The 17,435-nt window shown below is 44.6% G+C and overlaps 5 protein-coding genes across 5 annotated transcripts; 2 read left to right on the forward strand and 3 right to left on the reverse strand.

Moving 5' to 3' along the window:
* Positions 1–1,308: 1,308 nt before the first annotated feature.
* PAAG_04871 (hypothetical protein) lies at positions 1,309–1,959 on the reverse strand (the record flags this gene model as incomplete). The annotated part of the gene is made up of 1 exon (XM_002793296.2): positions 1,309–1,959. The coding sequence occupies one exon, from the start codon at positions 1,957–1,959 to the stop codon at positions 1,309–1,311; it is 651 nt and encodes a 216-aa protein (XP_002793342.1).
* Positions 1,960–4,527: 2,568 nt separating this feature from the next.
* On the forward strand, positions 4,528–5,526 carry PAAG_04872 (parasitic phase-specific protein PSP-1; the record flags this gene model as incomplete). Its single annotated transcript, XM_002793297.1, has 2 exons — positions 4,528–4,815; positions 4,885–5,526. 2 exons carry the CDS (start codon positions 4,528–4,530, stop codon positions 5,524–5,526), a joined length of 930 nt encoding a protein of 309 aa, XP_002793343.1.
* A 4,237-nt stretch (positions 5,527–9,763) lies between these two features.
* On the reverse strand, positions 9,764–10,757 carry PAAG_04874 (inositol oxygenase; the record flags this gene model as incomplete). Its single annotated transcript, XM_015845400.1, has 2 exons — positions 9,764–9,778; positions 9,879–10,757. 2 exons carry the CDS (start codon positions 10,755–10,757, stop codon positions 9,764–9,766), a joined length of 894 nt encoding a protein of 297 aa, XP_015699626.1.
* A 2,560-nt stretch (positions 10,758–13,317) lies between these two features.
* PAAG_04875 (hypothetical protein) lies at positions 13,318–13,656 on the reverse strand (the record flags this gene model as incomplete). Its single annotated transcript, XM_002793300.2, has 1 exon — positions 13,318–13,656. One exon carries the CDS (start codon positions 13,654–13,656, stop codon positions 13,318–13,320), a length of 339 nt encoding a protein of 112 aa, XP_002793346.2.
* Positions 13,657–15,216: 1,560 nt separating this feature from the next.
* PAAG_04876 (WD repeat-containing protein) lies at positions 15,217–17,004 on the forward strand (the record flags this gene model as incomplete). Its single annotated transcript, XM_002793301.2, has 1 exon — positions 15,217–17,004. The coding sequence occupies one exon, from the start codon at positions 15,217–15,219 to the stop codon at positions 17,002–17,004; it is 1,788 nt and encodes a 595-aa protein (XP_002793347.1).
* Positions 17,005–17,435: the final 431 nt, after the last annotated feature.

Genomic DNA, 17,435 nt, shown 5'->3' on the forward strand with positions numbered 1-17,435 from the left:
TGTAATGATCAATTTTTTAAAGCTATTTTCTCTATAAGAATTAGTTTTTAATTTTTAACTGAGATTTCTACTATATCAAATGATAATTAAAAATAAAATAAAAAGTATTATAAAGTTTTACAGCAGCTTATATAGTTAGAATTTAATCTTCATTAAAAGCTTGAATGATTAAAAGAAGTTTTTTTTTTTTTTTTTGATAAAAAGCTTAATCACTTTGTTTGTTGACATTTTTAATTACTTGATTTTAATGGAAAGTATCTCATTTGATGATATATCTTACTAGATAATAGAATACATTAAAAGTTACAGTTGATTATAGTTTTGAAAAAAAATTGAATGCGATTGAGTCCACACTTTTAATATCTTGACCAACTCTGGTCAATCTCATATAACTGAAGTAAACAGTCTGCATACTCCTCATATACATTACACATATTATCTCTATTCAACCTTATCACCGTCAACACCAGGATTAGGGGTAGATCGGCTTATGTTAGGTTGAAATCAGAATCAAGGGTCTAGGCGATACCCCAACGCCTTCCAACCCGGAGCGGTATTGTTTCCGATGTGACTGGTCGTCGTGATGCAGTTCAGCTGATGATTCTCCCCATGCTGGTTGAACAAGTCCCTTATTTTACACCTCGAGAATCTGCACCTGCCAGAGATTCACTTGCAGAGGTGTGTTCTGCCGATGCCTGCCCAAAGATACGCCAAAAAAATGTATTATCCGAGGGAGCGCTTCCGGGTGCCAATGTTTGTGCATGAAATTTGGGCGCCTTATAGCAGGAGACACCTTTCGTCCCGAAGAAGGCCACTCAAGGAATTGAGTTGTATTCACATGACGCATTTCCATGGGGTGAGGATGAGGAGCGGATGGGTGGAATTCATCCAGATTGTTATTCATTAGATTCGACTTTTGTGTTGCCATATATATATATATATTTGGCCTTGGTAGGTGCAATACTTAACTTTGTCAATGTGAAAGGATTTAGATCAGAAACTCCGGAGCTTGAGATGGAAATTGACGGATACTGAATGTCCAAAGAACAGCTCTAGTCATTGACATACCACACCAGCGCTCGCACCGAAAAATTCCTCTCGCAAAATCTGGAAAAGATAGAAATTCTCGTTGCAAAACGTGACTGTTGTATAATCTGTCCAGTTTAAGATGTGGGAATCCCGATGGGTGGAAGAGAGATGCGATCGAGCCGGGGAATGAACTATCGTTGGTTCCATACGAGAAACATTACATCAGTGAGAGTAAGATTTCATACAGTCAAAATAGATGGATCATAGGCTAGCCGTCGCTTAGAGTATTTCATAGATATTTCCTCCAGGATGCTTGGGTATTGCATGGTTTGAGGTAGTCCTATCGCCCTCCGCAATAAGTTTCTTGACCCAATCGATCCCGGAATTCCACCAAATATGGCGGTGCGGCATCCCGACCAGGTCGATACTGCTGCGGTCCAACGTCCCCACCCCGATATCCATTAGAGTCTCCGACCCCTCCTCCTCGAAAGCCACAAACGATATATTGGTACCACAGCTGGAACAGAACGTGCGCCATACCGATTTTGAAGAAGCATAATGTGTCAAATAAGTGCCCTTGGTGACCTCATTCGGGTGCACCAGTTGGTCTCCAGTGAGTATAATTTTGGCACCGTCTTCCTCTACTCCAACTGCATCTAAGGAAGAATCATCGGACCGACGGAGTAATGAAAATGTGATGAATTCTTGTGGACATATGTTCCAAAACTGAACAGGGACACCAGAGGCACTTCGGCAGTCGCTGCAGTGGTCGAAACATAACAATGGGACTTTGATATCGGGTTGCCCTGGAGGGTGATTTGGATTCAGGACTGGCCTCTGCTCATACCCGGGAAATGTGATTATGTAGCGAACAGCAGCACAATGGCAGCCGCCATGAAGAGAAAAAGGCTCACTGGAGGGAGAATGCATGGTTTCGGTCGTGGGATTGATACCAGACGAAAAACAGGTTCCGCTGTGCCGAAGTTATTCGTTGCTTCAAAAGGCCTACAGGGGTGGTTAGACTTCGCAAGGAGTGGTGACATCGGTACCGACCAACACATCCCATCATCACGAAGCAAGCCCGGGAAAGTTGCACGAAGACAATTCGGATATCACTGATCAGTCAAGGCGGGTTGGTTCACAAAGTCGCGAACTCCGGAGTTCTGATAAGTTAGTCAATTGATCATCCTAAGATTATCTTTTTCGCCAGTCTCGAGTCAAGATTCGGGGAAAGTGTTGGTTGATGGGGATTCCAGATGAGCAGAGCTCCTCACATGTGATTGATCTTTATCATGCAGAGATAAGCAGTCTGTCTCAATCACTAACCACGAGCATCCGACTGATCTTTGTTTGATTTAAATTATTGTTCTGCCTAATTAATTTGCATTGATGATAGGGTAAAGTTAGTAGTTAGTTAACTAAGAGATATTACTAATCAATGCGGAATCAACAGCCCTTTGATGCTTACTCGCCGGTTGTTGGTAACGACCCACAGTCGGAGCATTTATGCGACAAGTAGTGAGTTACGTATGCACCGTACGTATTCACGGCACGACCATAGAAGAGCATACATGCTTGCAGGTGCATTACCAAGACCAACGCGGGATGGATATCCAGACTGGGTGGTCACCAACGAACATCCATGGATCTCGTGCAGTTTGGCTTCACGTAACTCGCCCCTCAGGAAAGCTTCAATCAATAAAGCCTAAACGCACGCAGTGGAATGAAGGTGAAATGTCCGCACATTTGATATGGGGGTTCGTCTGATGGCAGTCCTGTTGAAGGCGCATGGTTTTTCGTTGTGCTATTATTAAATGCGGAAATGAAGGCGCCATGGTACCGCTCTTAAAAGCTGCACAGCGGAGAGTCACTTTGGTCGTTTAACCATGTTATTCAGGGATTCCTCCAATCGGGTCCATCCGGAAGCTCCAAAATTACAATTGGCAGAGCCGGGTTGTGGCTTCGACCTGCTAAGGATTGTTGCAACCTTAGTGCTTGACAGATTATAGAGTGATATGTAAAAGTAACCGTCCCATTCTCCCTCCTCCAAAGTTTACGAACCAGTGCCAAGCGCATGTTGCTGTTGTAGCGAGTCGGATAGAAGGGTCGGAGTGTGACGTTCATCAATACCTCCCTAGGGGACCTGGAGGTCATCTAGACAACGGCTGCGCTGATCCACACGTCCAAAAGCGCCTCGTGGCGTGCGGCAAAAGCAAATGAAGCTGAAGTGGTTCGTGTCAAGGCGTTTTGGGATCTAACATAGATATATATCCACGTGATTTGGATGGTCCATTCCAGCCCTGCCAAATCTCTGGTTACTCAGATAACTAATTTAACTCAGCCGATGTGCGAAAAAAGATTAATTAATGGGGAACTTTCCGACGACGTTGCTCAGCCATGTTGAATCTGCGTCGTATGTATCAGACCAACGAATCCACGACGGGCTGTCTTTGCTCTTAAGGTCCGTCAAAGACTCATGGCTTCTGGCGCTTGATAGCAGTTATCTCTTTCTTTCTTTCAGATTTGATTTGATATGATTTGAGTTGAGTTGATTTGATTTGGCATTTGCCCCCACGCTCCTACAGAGTGGTTAGCGCGGTCAGAGAATCAATCCTTTATTTGTGAATGGACGTGTGTCACGGATTTTGGACTAAGGAATCCTGGCCTGTCCTGAGACAGACAACCTTGATGAATGTTGTTCGGCACGTTTTTGTTAGCATTTTTTTCACTTCGGTTCGGTGCAATGTCCAGGCCGAAATTGAACTGGAATTGCTTGGCCATTTTCAGCTTCTCCCCCATTTCACCAGAAAACGGGAAAAGGCTGTGGGATATCTCCCTGTTCGCTTTTGCTACAGCTACAGGAATCCTCCGTACAGCGCTGCGGCTGCGACGTGATGTTGAGTGATTCAGGTAACTTAAAACGATCAATTTTACCCTATCGTCCACATGCACGCACACATGGCGGCTGGAATACTAGGCCATTTTGGAGCTTCCTGAGTCTCTCACACACATATGAGAGCTTCACCACAGGCAAGTCTTAACGGACCGCATACTCATGCGATTTCACATGTCGTTGTCTCGGTAGCCAGGGTGTGAACTAAGCTTATCTATGGCTGAGGTCTAAGATAGAGCAATAGTGCAACGGTTCTGGAAGCCTACGATTGTGGCATCTGGACACAGACCATGTAGGGCCGTGTTGTTAACTAAAGACGACGCCTTTCTAGAACATGAACATGGGGGCTTAACCATATAGGATGGCCTCCTTTGGGCCCCTGTTCATCTTGATATTCCCATTGTTAAGCACTATAAATAAAACATCTATCCGTTTTTCTTTTTGAAAACAGGTTTCTCGCTACAATCTATCGACCTCTAGCTGTCTTCGTTGTTTAACAATAGATTTTTTTTTTTTTTTTTTTCCTTTTCTGTTCTTTTCTTCCCCCCCCCCCCCCCCCGGACAATCCTCTTTTTTGTTAGCAGTCGTCCTCATTCAACTTGTCAATGTCTTCTGTGATTCTATCTGCGCTGATGCGCCGTGAAGAGATTAAGGGAGACCTCTGCACATTCGAATTATGCAGCATCGAAAAATCCTACTACGGTTATCGCCCGTCACTTGCGGCTAACATCGTCCTTACTGCGATTTTCGGTGCCTCCTTGATAGCATATATCCTGCAGAGCTTCTCCTCGAAGAGGTTTTTGGGATTCTCTGTCGCTATGATTCTGGGCACTCTCTGCGAGGTATTGGGATATGTTGGCCGCATCCTCATGCACAACAACCCCTGGAAGAAGGTAGGTCAATATTGGAATACACTACGGCAACCATTTGAGTTTCCATAACTCACATTTCCACCACCCTAGGCTCCATTCATGATTCAAATATGCTGCCTCACAATCGGCCCGGCCTTCCTCGCTGCTGCTATCTACTTCTGCCTCTCGAGAATAGTCACAACATTTGGCATGTCCAACTCCCGTATTCCATCTGCCTGGTATCCACGGATTTTCATACCATGCGATATCCTCGCACTTGCACTTCAAGGCGCCGGAGGCGGGTTAGCCAGCACTGCCGACTCTGGCAGCAGCGACGCAGACCTTGGCAAAGACCTCATGATTGCCGGTGTTGTCTGGCAAGTCGTCGTTCTAGCCGTTTTTATTTTGCTTGCGTTCGACTTCGCTGTCAGAACTTTGCTCCGCATGAAGTCAATGGGCGCTAGCGCCCTCGATTCCAAACACGCTATGCTCCGCGCGTCATTATCATTCCGCGGCTTTCTTGTTGCCCTCTCATTAGCCACTTTCTTCATCTTTGTCAGATGTGTCTATCGTATTGCAGAGCTTTCGGGCGGCTGGGACGGCCACCTTATGAAAGACGAACCCCTATTTATTGCCTTGGAGGGTGTTATGGTGGGACTTGCTGTCCTAGTTCTCAATGCTTTTCACCCAGGGAGATGTTTTAAAGAAACCCCCGACGTTATTGATGAAGAGGAAAAAACCTTCAGTCGATGAGATTCTCTGCCAACAGGAGGGCTTTCCACAGAGACGAGTTTCATGATATATTAAGCATGGCTGAGTTTTTATTGGATGGTTTGGGTTTAAAGACCCTTTAGTGGAAACGAATTACGAATAATTGGCTTGGATTCTCTTGAATCTCCGGTCGGATGTGATCCTTCTTCTCGGGTCAAATCCTGCTGCTAATGCAATCGAATTCCGATGAGCGAATTCGAATGAGCAACTTTATCGTTTAAGCGAATACAAAAGCCTCTCATCGTCGTAAAGCAGGAAAGACCGCTCATTTTATAAAAAGAACTTCGCGCGGTAAACTTGTGAGGGCCGCCTAATTTGACAGCATCTCAATTTCATGCATGATTGTCTCCCGAAGGAATTTGGATTTGGATTTTTATTCTTTGACGGTATTCTTTCCTTTCAGGGCGTTTATATATGGGCTCTCTGAGCGATAGCGTTGTTGCAGTCCATTTTTCCATCTTATAGATTGTTCGGCAAGGTTCTTAATGGTCCATACTTGGATGTTGAATTTCTAAGTTGCTCAATTTGATGAGAATCTATCTGGAAGCCAGACACAATAAAATTATCAGTAGACATAGACCACCGCAAAATAGTATTCAAGGCAATGACATTTACCAATTCACCGTATACTAACTGATCCTTAAACCTTTTGCAATCAAAGAAAGTAAACGACCAAATCGGCTTCCTTTTCCCACGTAGAAATTTAAACTGATATGGCGGAATTCCCGGGAAGACATTCGACTACCCATGGCTGGGTTACAAAAATACTCACATACGATAGGAGAAGAATTAGAACCCCCTTCTTTCAAAATACATCGTTCCATCGGTGGTTGTCGGTTCACAGGTTATCACTGGATAATGAACCCAAACCTGACTTCTATAATCCAGTCAACCGCATTTTCCATGTCATAAATTGCTTTACCGAGTCCATCTTCATCTTCAGCGTCCCGGTCGGCGGCACACAATGTTCCCCAAAAGCTCCCATCATCGATTTTGGTGTTTTCCTTCCATGCAACGAATGGCATAGTTATCTCAATGTCTATCCCTAACCTCATTCGTTATCGGCATCGCATCCGCTAGCAGAAAAATTTCAGCGATGCACTCTGGGCCCTGAACAGCAGCTTGTGGAGTATTGTAACTACGGCCCAGAATGTCTTTTACATTCATGTCAACTCCCTTCTCAACGAGTAACCGGGGCCTCCCGTGACACCGCACGCAACATCAACTCTGAGATAGTATGTATGCATCTGCATATGATCAAACAACTCCCATAACTACAACAGCAACGCAAACTAGTTTCGCGAGCAGGCAGCAGAATCGAGTCCCCATCCTTGGATGACGACAGCCCCGGCCCGGAGCAATAACTACCTTTCCCATTGGTTTACTTGCATTCATCCACTGCCTTCTTCAATGGCGTAACTAATTATAAGTTCCCTGTGAGACGCATATGTTCTCAACGTCCTCCGAGAAATAACGCCAACGACCTCTTCGTGGCTTTTCACCCCACTGCCAGAGACAGTGGGGTGCATCCCCTCTCGTTCCTCAACTCGGCATTGGGCGCCACGTTTCAGCAAAGTAACTATTTGATCATCTCCACTTGTTCTTTAATTGCGGCAAAGTGTATAGGGTTATTACTGGCGGCGGGCCTTGCACGGGTAATTTATCTTGACGGAACGGTTGAACGAGCAAACGCGCAATTTCAGGATTGTTAAACAACGCCGCCACGGCTAATGCCGTCATCCCAGAATCTTCTAGCGGAGAATCAACTGCGCCGTTTTGTATTAATCGGGGTTGCCAAAATAGATTGGAGTGGGGAGATGCAATCCTTCTCGTATAGTTACGTCTTCCGCCTCGTTAGTAGATTTAACTTCGTTCTTCGGGTGTTCTCTCGCGGGTAAACGAGGATCAACCTTAAGTATGTCACTCACTACCTTTGTTGTTTGCTTTTTGAGATAGTTATCGATTGTTCTAAAAACTTCCAAAGGTATTTAATTATCCGTTTCCTTCTTTTATTTTGATAATCTAGCTCTCGTCATCCCGCAACTAATTCTGATGCTGGCAGGCCCAGGGAATTCCTGATTGATGTCCTTCTCTGCGCACTTGTGAGGCGTGGGACGATTCGAACTGATCAGCAGGGTCATGCGCCCGATTGGCCGGGCCGCCACTGAATTCAAGCAAGTTTGGTTGTCGTCTGTAGATAATTTCCTGCTCAAGAAATTACCCAGAGAGAGAAGGGGGAGGCACAGTATTGTACATGTACATACATACATATATTTAGGAGGCCAGATATGTAAGTGGATCACACCGCTTGTCTTCTCCGGTTTATTGACTCTTTCCGTAACTATCGTTCAACTTCTCCATAATAGTTCAACTGCTTGTTCGTCAGGTTAGGTTTTCAGATCTGACCAGTTCAAATCACTTTTTACGGCTAGTAGGAGACCAATTAAGCAAGCGATGGCCTACATGCTGTTACGTATGGCTGCTGTTAAACATCAAAACGGTCAGTTACAGTGAGCTCTCTTTCGCAAGAAAATTTCTGCCTCGCAGAACATCATGCCCGTAAACATACAAACAAACTGATCTGCGAACCAACTGACAACTAATGGCGTCCAGGATGTCTGCACAATATGTCAAGTATTCAAAACAGGGCTCTGGTATGAGAAGCGCCGAAATAGTCTTGGGTGAGCCGATGCTTTCTCGGTATTTATCTGTCTTCCTCAACTGCCAATAGCCTCACATTGGGTATGACTTTTCTTCGATAACTAACAACCAGTCCCCACTTGCTAGATACATGCTTTTTGACCGTGCCAAGTGTTTGGTTAGGAAGCCAGCTCTCCTGGATAGGATCAGCGTTAGCTCCCGAGGCTTCACCAAATCTTATGAACAAGTATTTAGTCACAAGGTATTGATTGCCAAGATTGCCTTGACATATTGTCTGGTTATAGTCGTCAACATGAACTAAAAGGAGCATCGTACGTCGAACATCAACGAAACCAAGTTAGAGCAATGGTAGCTAAAATATACCTACCATATTCTCGTACCAGCAGACTTCAGCCGATAAATCCTGTCCAGTGAAGGAGATTTGCCTGTAGACTTTTCAAACAATCAACTCCATTACTAAATGCATGCAACGGGTTAATGGTTTTTTCATTTTTATTTTTATAATTTACTTTTTTTTTAAATTAGATATGCCGTTGGTTAGTTGCCTACGTAGATTACAGCAGAAAGTGTATCGTGCAGAAGTTGTTCAGTGGCTGGAGTTGCCACATAGGGGTGAGGAAACTTACAATGTGATGATCACTTTTGCCAAAACACAGAGGAAAACAAGAGAATGGATGTATGCAATAATGCATCCGTAAAATAATTGCTTGGCCAATCTCCTGGTATCCGTAGATAGCAAGGCAGAACTCGATCGGTATGGAACATAAAATAAAAGTCTCATTACTTTAGCGATTAACTCTAGCTGAGTAATGGGTTATGTAGAGCGGAAATTCGTGTAAGTTAAGAACGGGAAGAAAGTGAGGAAATACAGATAACTCTAAACGCGGGAAAATGGACAGGTACAGCTGAACCGAAAACCAAAAACATGCAGTTGTAACAATTGAGAGAAAACAAGATCAAAAACAACCATACAGAATTGATGCGAAGGACAGCCTTTCAAATATTAGTGAATGGATCCGGTCCCGAATGCTTCGAACATAAATCAAGAAAAATAATAAAACAATGGCGAAAAGGAAGTGGGAAAAAAAAAAGTAAAAAAGAAAAAAGAAAAAAAGAAGTAAAAAAGAATAAAAGAAATCGAAAAGGAAGAATCGCGACAGGGATGGAAAATCTGAAAAATCCCGAGTCTGTGGGTAGAATCACAAACAAACAGAAATAAGAAAAGAAAAAAAAAAAAAAAAAGGTGAAGTAGAAGAACAAGTAGAAGAAGAAGAAGAAGGGATAAAAGGTCTTAGATCCAGGCGAAAAGAATCAAAGAAGAGAAAAAGAAAAACTGATCTCTTGCATGGAAGTAGGACCCTGTCTGCAGAATCAGCCAGCCTCATGCCGCAACCCACCAATGATATTGGCTTCGTCATTCACCATTTCACGACACGTTGTGGGAAAAATTCATCAATTAGCTCGAGGTAATACGGCTAAAGGGTTGGATATTTGTTAGTAATTTATGATTGACTATCCTTTGTTTACTGAAGGGGGAAACTGCGCCGAATCTAGGAATTTATGCACCGAAATCCTATTGAGAGTAAAAAAAAAAAAAAAAAAAAAAAAAAAAAAAAAAAAAAAAAAAAAAAAAAGGGGAGAGAAGGGGGGGGGAGGGAAAAAAAAATCCGTACCTTAAGCTCTTCAATATTGGGAACCTCATCCGTTTTGCTATAAAGATCGTACGGATTGAAAGCCTTGACTGCCTCAAGCATACGGTGGTCATCTTCGTTCATCAGGTGTCGATATGCACCTGCAGAATGCCAGGGGTAAAAAGAATGATAGCGAATCATAGCCAACGCCTCCCGAGGAAGAGTTGATTGAGATTTCACGATGTTATACAGGTACTCATCATGCCCCCACGAGAGCATGATATTGTCAAGGCCACAGTTAGGGTAATAAATGCCGAATTTCGTGCCATAAATTTCGTTTCCAAAATCGGGATTGTTGGCAAACGTGCCCGGGAAGATGATTCGCTCGTCAAAGGCGCATCCAACAGGGAATGTATCTCCAACCACATCCCATTGACCTTGCGCATCAAAGAAAAAAAGTAGCTTCCCCAAATCATGAACCAAACCCGTTAGTTGCATCCATCGTGGTTTTCCGTCACGTCTGATGGCTTCAGCTGATTGGAGAAGATGTCCAATTTGAGAGAGGGATGTATCCGGGTCGGACTCGTCGATTAGCGTGTCGAGTTTCTCAATTGCTTCCCAGACTGTCATTTCTGCCCGTACTTTGAATCGGAGTTCATTCCGAACTTTCAGATTGTAAGCAACCGTTTGCTTTTCATGTTGCTCTCGATAAAACCTTTTCACCCTGTCGCATGCCGTCTCGTATTGTCGGAACTTGGACTTGTCTTTGTCTGCTCCGAATTTAGGCTCGTCGTACGCAGTGGTCTCTTGGAGTTCTAACTTCAGGACATTGACAGTGTCAATATCATCTGACACCTTTTCCAGGGAAGCACCATCGCGCTTAATATCGGCTGTGGAGACATTGGGCGTTGAAAGTATCATAGTGGTCGAGGGATAGGTTGACAGTTAGGAGGCAAGTAATGAGACTAGGTGAATCAACTTCACGAGGATGAGGGGCGTAGAAGAAGAAGGCAGGGGGAAGTAACATAGAAGAATGAAACTCGTAAAGGTACTGTAGCAAGTTTGTTAATGCGAAGAAGCATCAGAAAGCGTGGTCTAAGAGGAGATATGAGGGTATATATACACCTATGTACGTTTGTCTAAAAAGCAATGCAGGTAACATTGAGGAGGATGGAAGAAATGCCAATTGACAGCAAAACATTATCTGCAAACACAGTCACAGTGAAAGATAAACTTAAGCCAAGTTTCGAAAAAGCGGCTGCCCTTTCGTTGAAATATCTTTTTGCACGCTTTGTTGCAGACAGACCCTGCATCATTTCTTAATTTATTGCGCCGCACTCAAGTAGTACTGCCAATGAAACTTCAAGACCATCCAACGTCAAAAAAGGCACAGGTGACGAAGGAGGGATAGAAAAGGAACATAATAGAAAAAGAAATGAGAAAGAAAATTAAAGAAATTTCAGATAAATCTTGGTTTAGGTTCATCTTGGTAGATCCATGGCAGATCCAGGAACAAGTGTCAAACTGTGACGATTATCGAAGGATGCACCGAAGCTCTGAGAATGTTACCCTGGCAAATAATAGTGCAGAAATAAAAAGCTTTTTCTTCGAAAACAGTGCTGATCGCGGATAGCGACATAAAGGATTGCACAGCTTTGTTCTCCCGCAGGCATCCTGCATGAAAAACAGCCGAAATGCATGCAGGGACGTTGGGGATAGGTAAATATTTACCGCCTTAATTGATATTCGAGAGTCATGGGATTCCATCAAACTATTATACTTTGGGCCGGATAACCGTTATTTTTTTATTTTTATTTTTTTTTCTTTCCCTTTTCTCTTTATAATCAACTAATGGCACCAAATTTGACTCGTTTACTTCGTGAAGCCGTTGGTAAGCGCAGGGAAAGAGCGGTAAGTCTGTTAACCGTCACACAGATGTACCCGAGATTTCAACAATGTGTGCGAGATAAGTTACATATATCGAGGGCTAAAGGGTCCGTATGTATCGCAAAACCGGGATGGACACCGCAGCATTCCGCATATTATTCATTACACGGTAACGTGGCTCGGGCTCTTGGCTGTTGCGCTGGAGAGATCGAGACCATACTTTCTCAGAGAACAAAGACATCCACGGGCCACCAATGCCATCCCGGAAAATGCAACAAATTTAGGTAGACGGTGTAAGAGATTTATATCGTTTCCAAATGACGCCCGGCATAACGGGAGCAGATTCGGTCAGGGGTAAAAGAGCACTCCATGGCAAAGATTTGATATCGGCAGGGCGAAAATCCATGCAGGACGGCGGGATGCGTGGCTCAATGTATTCTGACAATTCAAATAGAGCATGATCCCGAAAAGTGAGGCACCTCAGACGCAAAAGTCTCTCTGGTGCATTAAATATTTTTTGACCATTGCGCTTCCTGGGATCACTGTCAAACGTAACAAGCTTGTAAAATATTTGTCGGGACCCGAAAGGAGTTACCCTGCGCGTCGATATTGGTCATTCTCGAGAAGTCTGCAACCATATTGAATTTGTCCCACTTTGCACAGCTTCTTATTCTCTCCCACTTCAGGAACACATGATAGAACTTCGGGACTGCGATAGTAGACAGGTCCATTCAAAAACCACTTACCAACACGCATGTCAACCCACCTCCCTCCTCCCCATAGTAAACTTTGAATCCCTCCTAAAACTTCTTCCGAATGGTAATCCCTTAGCCAGCGCCCTTAAAAGTTCAATTCAATTTGACGTATAGTTTTTTTTTTTCTCTCTCTCAATATACGATGGTAAAAACCACTCCCGGCCATCATCCCAGTGTCGACACTTTCTTTGTGCACCCGCAAACATGCCCTCATAGCTGATGGGTCCTCTATGAACAACATCTTCGGCAACAGGCATTATTCCAACAAGTTTCTCTTGGATTGGCAGGAGTGAAGTTTTCGAATGCCCTGGGTCTTCACCTAGTGAGTAATTAATAGATCGTGGCGTTAAAAAAAAAAAAGCCGAACCATTCCTGTAGGTGTTGCCGGATTTGGCACACGGATTTTACCACGCGCAAGGTGTTTGGTATGTCAATGGTGATGTCATCATGGGAATTCAGTAAGCTGCTGCAATAAGAGATTGGTAACGTCGCTCAGATCTCCGCCAACGTTTGCAGTTATCCTAATTTGATTTTTTTTTTAACGATCCCGATAGGATAGATAATTTTCGGGGCGGAGAGGAGCTGAGATGTCATCATCTTATCCCTTTGTATCAAAATCCAGCCGTTTGACGTTCCGATATTGGTAGTTTTGTAGGAAGAGGCAATCGATTTTGTCCTACTGGGAAAAATCATCAAAATCCGCTTTGTTTAGATCTCCTAGCTACCCAATGCAGAATTCGCGAAGCTGCTCTCACTGGACGGAGAGGGATGTTGTAGAAATAGTTGGTGCATTTTATGCCCACGTGGCTGGTTTAATATGATACTTCATGAAGTGCGTATCACAGTTGTCTGACGAAGAACCCCGGGGGGAGTATCTTCCGTTGGCCGGCGCATTGGAAGAATGGAGGTGATATGAAGTATACCTGGTTGACGGGCTCTGAGGTAAACCAGGCCTCAGAAGTGAGAGGTGGAGGATATTGGCGATCTGAAGAAACCAACCTGTCAATAACGACAAGATCAAGGATAACGAATGAGATGCCACTGCAACTAGATGGCTCCTCGCCACCGTTGACTTCTAGGGAGTATAGCTCATGATACTCCGCAACTAGCGAAGCCATGACTCTCCGCATTGCCCGCCGCTCCGAGGACCAGGTCCGGGCTAAATAATTCACGGGCATGTCCTGTAATATCAACGGCTATCCTCAACCTTAGGAGACTAATGAGCCGGCACTCGAGGATAGATTGAACCGAACCGGCCGCGTGTGCCTGTTTGCCAACTTGCGTAAGTTTTGACCATGTTTCACCCGACAATCGTCTTCCCCGCAGTCGAGGCACGCTCAAGAAAAATAATGGTGACTTTCTTTGAACAGTCACCAGTTGATGGCGCTTTGGCAAAGTCTGAATGAAATTCAGTCAACAGATGTTTGTTCCCCTTAAAAGTGCTTGTTCTGTGTGCAAGAACTGTTGAAATACGTAGATGACTCGCGCTCGATCAAGCTTGGAACGGGAATGGCATGGATGTTGCTGACAAGGCTGGACAAAGGGGATTGTTGCCCTTGCATGATTGTAATTGTTGCTTTTTAGTTCATGGTGTTTCCGAGCATCTGGAGGCCGTGATGTTTGCCTTGATGAACGCGCAGCTTCTAACTGGAGCAACGCTAACTCTCGGATCGCCTCAACAAGCCGACTCTGCGGGAAATATCAAGCGCCATTCTCAGTTACGTTGCAACCACGCGAGGCGAGATGTTAAAAGGCATAAACGGCGTATATAAACTATCCTTTCCCTCCGTTCTGGCTCAACTGTAACTTGGCCTTCATTCTAGACATATGTAAGAACACCCACGACCGTTCTGACAATTATTATTACTATAATTATTTTTTTTAATTAATTTATTTACTTCTTTTTGGTTTATTTATTTTCGAGCTGGTTGGCCCCCCAAAAGCAACGACCTGGGTGTCGGTCGCCCCTCGCAAAGGATATATGACACTTTTTGGCGTTCGGTGGAATTTCAACCCGGGCCCTTTCACGAGCAAAGAGCATACGGTTGTTACGGTATGCTTCTCTGCTTCGATGACTCGTTAGAAACCGGGCACTTTGCTGATGATTTTCTTTTCGCGGCTTGTGGCCAAGTAAGCAAGCACAACATGAGAGCTTTGCCATATCCAAGAGGTAAAGTAAAATAAACATAACCTAGTTACTGAACAACAAACAGCGTATGCAGACAGCAACGTTGACTATCGATTCGTTTCTCGCACACAGGGGAAATCGTCAGGACTCTTCACCTCACGAATAGATTTGTCCCTTCTTTTCTAGAGAGAGTATTGTGTGTTACCTTTTCCGTGACCACTTCACCCAAATGTCGAATTTCCCAGTGGGTGGAGTAATAGGGTAACCCATATATTGATGAAATTTTTGGTAACTTGAGTCTGGTCTCAGTTTTCATGGAAGCAACTCACTCCGTCAGTGAGGCAGGCTATCATGGCTGCTCTAGAAGAACCAGCGAAAAAGTTGTAACAATTCCAGGAGGGGCTTGTCAAGCCACATATGAGAGAACTGACAATCAAACGTTAACTGCAGATCGTTGGCGCTGACTAAACCGATTATGGTTCGGAAGTGTGGCCAAGATGCAAACGTCACAAAAACTTCGCCAGCAGTTCCATAGCCGGGTAGCTTCCCAAGTTCCAACATCCATCTTTCTTGTCGTCAACCAACGTCGGCAGATGCGCAAGTGATTACCATGGATGGATTTGACGAAGAAACGTTTAAAAAGTTTTTTCCCAGTGGTTTTGGGAAGCGGGACAAGTCGACTAATATAGCAGCACAGATTGATCGGACCAAACGAGTCGAAGCCGGGTCAAAGTCGCCAGCGGCGGTGCTCGGGGAGAAGAAACCCTTAGGGGTCCTTGATGATAATGATGTAGAGAAAACGGGACCTAGAATTGACAAGGGTGGTTCAAAACAAGATGGAAATCTAGCTTCGGACGCAGACTCAGATAGTTCGGATGAATCTGACGAAGATGAATTCCCGACTTCACACGATCTTACTTTCAAGACACATGACCGTGCTGTCACGACAATCACCCTTGATCCCTCCGGGTCGCGAATGATAACTGGCTCCACAGACTGTACGATAAAGCTTCACGATTTCGCCTCTATGACACCCACCACTCTCCGCGCATTCAAATCAGTGGAACCGTCAGCTAAGAAGCAGTCCGCGGCTTCGGAAATCCATCCGGTCCACGTTGCCAGATTCAACCCACTTTATCCGAGCCAAGTGCTAGTCATTTCCGCGACCCCGCAAGCCAAAATCTTGGATCGCGATGGCGATACGATTGTGGAATTTGCCAAGGGTGACATGTACCTTCGAGATATGCGCAATACCAAGGGGCACATTTCTGAAATCACGAGTGGGACGTGGAGCCCTTCAGACTATAATCTGTGTGTTACGGCGGGGACGGATAGCACGTTGCGGATATGGGATGTCAATGCGGGGAGGTCACAGAAGGAAGTTATTGTGCATCAGTCTAGAGCGGCCGGGTCGGCGGGCAGAACTCGAATGACCGCGGTAGCTTGGGGTTCCCCAGCGCAGGGAGGAAATAATTTTCTTGTCGCCAGTGCACTCGATGGAAGTCTAGTGATGTGGGGTGGCAATGGGCCGTTTACGAGGCCAAGCGCTCAGATTCAAGGTGCCCATACGAAAGATGCTTGGACAAGCGGTCTGGATATCAGTCCCGATGGCAGATTGGTTGTCACCAGAGGTGGCGACGATACCATCAAACTGTGGGATACGAGAAAATTTAAAAATCCCATCACAACAGTACCGCACCCGTCTGGGTCTAAATATTCTCACAACGCAAATATCATGTTTTCTCCTAGTGGGGCAAATATCGTCACAGGTAGTGAAACTGGGGACCTGCATATCCTGAATCCTGCAACACTAAAACCTGAGCTTTCCACATCCGTGACGCCAGGCTCTCCACTTATTGCCGTCCTTTGGCACGAGAAGCTGAACCAAATTATTGCGGGCTCTGCAAATGGAGAAACCCACGTGCTATATAACCCATCACTCTCCCACAACGGTGCTGTGCTTGTCATGTCCAAAGCCCCTAAGCGGAGACACGTCGACGACGACCCAAATTTCACCACGGACCTGTCCCTCGGCCTGTCCGCAGACAGCACGACTGGCCAAATCACCTCCGGTGCCTCCTTCTCCAGTCGACATCCAACAATCGGACTCACTGCCTCAGGACGGTCTAGGGATCCTCGTCGGCCGCATCTGCCCAGTAAGACCCCTTTTGCAAATAGCCAGCCGGACGAAAAACATATAAAGGAAAATATCCCACTCAGCTCGATGAGAGACGAAGACCCACGAGCAGCACTGCTGAAATATGCAGAGCAAGCGGAGAAGGAGCCAGTGTTTACGAAAGTATGGCAGGAAACACAGCCTAAGCCCATTTTTGCGGAGTTGAGTGAGGAAGAGGACGAAGGGGAGAAACCCGAGCGGAAGCGTGCGAGGCGTGATTAGAAGGATGACAGTTTATTTTTTATTTTTAATTTTTAATTTTTTTTTTGTTTTTTGTTTTATGTATGTATTTTTCTGTCATTTTATCCCCCTTCCTGACCAGATAGATTTTATGGCGACAGGCGTTTCTTTTCTTCATGTGCATCATGATGATATATAATTTTATCACTCCTTTGGTTTACGGTGTGGTGGATGGTATGCATGTTGCCAACGATGGATGCATTTTCACTTGTAATAAAACAAGATACCCGCTTCAATGAAAAAGATTATTGTTTCAATTTGTTGAGAGCAGGTCCTCAGGTTAGCCGTAGATTTATTAACATTTGAGAGCTTTGCTGACTTGCATTGAGATCATTTTAACAACATATTGTTATATTTTGAATATAATTAAAAAATATATATTCATTAGATAGAGTAGACCATATTAAAACCTG

The sequence above is a fragment of the Paracoccidioides lutzii genome, assembly GCF_000150705.2.
Source record: "Paracoccidioides lutzii Pb01 unplaced genomic scaffold supercont2.12, whole genome shotgun sequence".
NCBI lineage: Eukaryota > Fungi > Ascomycota > Eurotiomycetes > Onygenales > Ajellomycetaceae > Paracoccidioides > Paracoccidioides lutzii.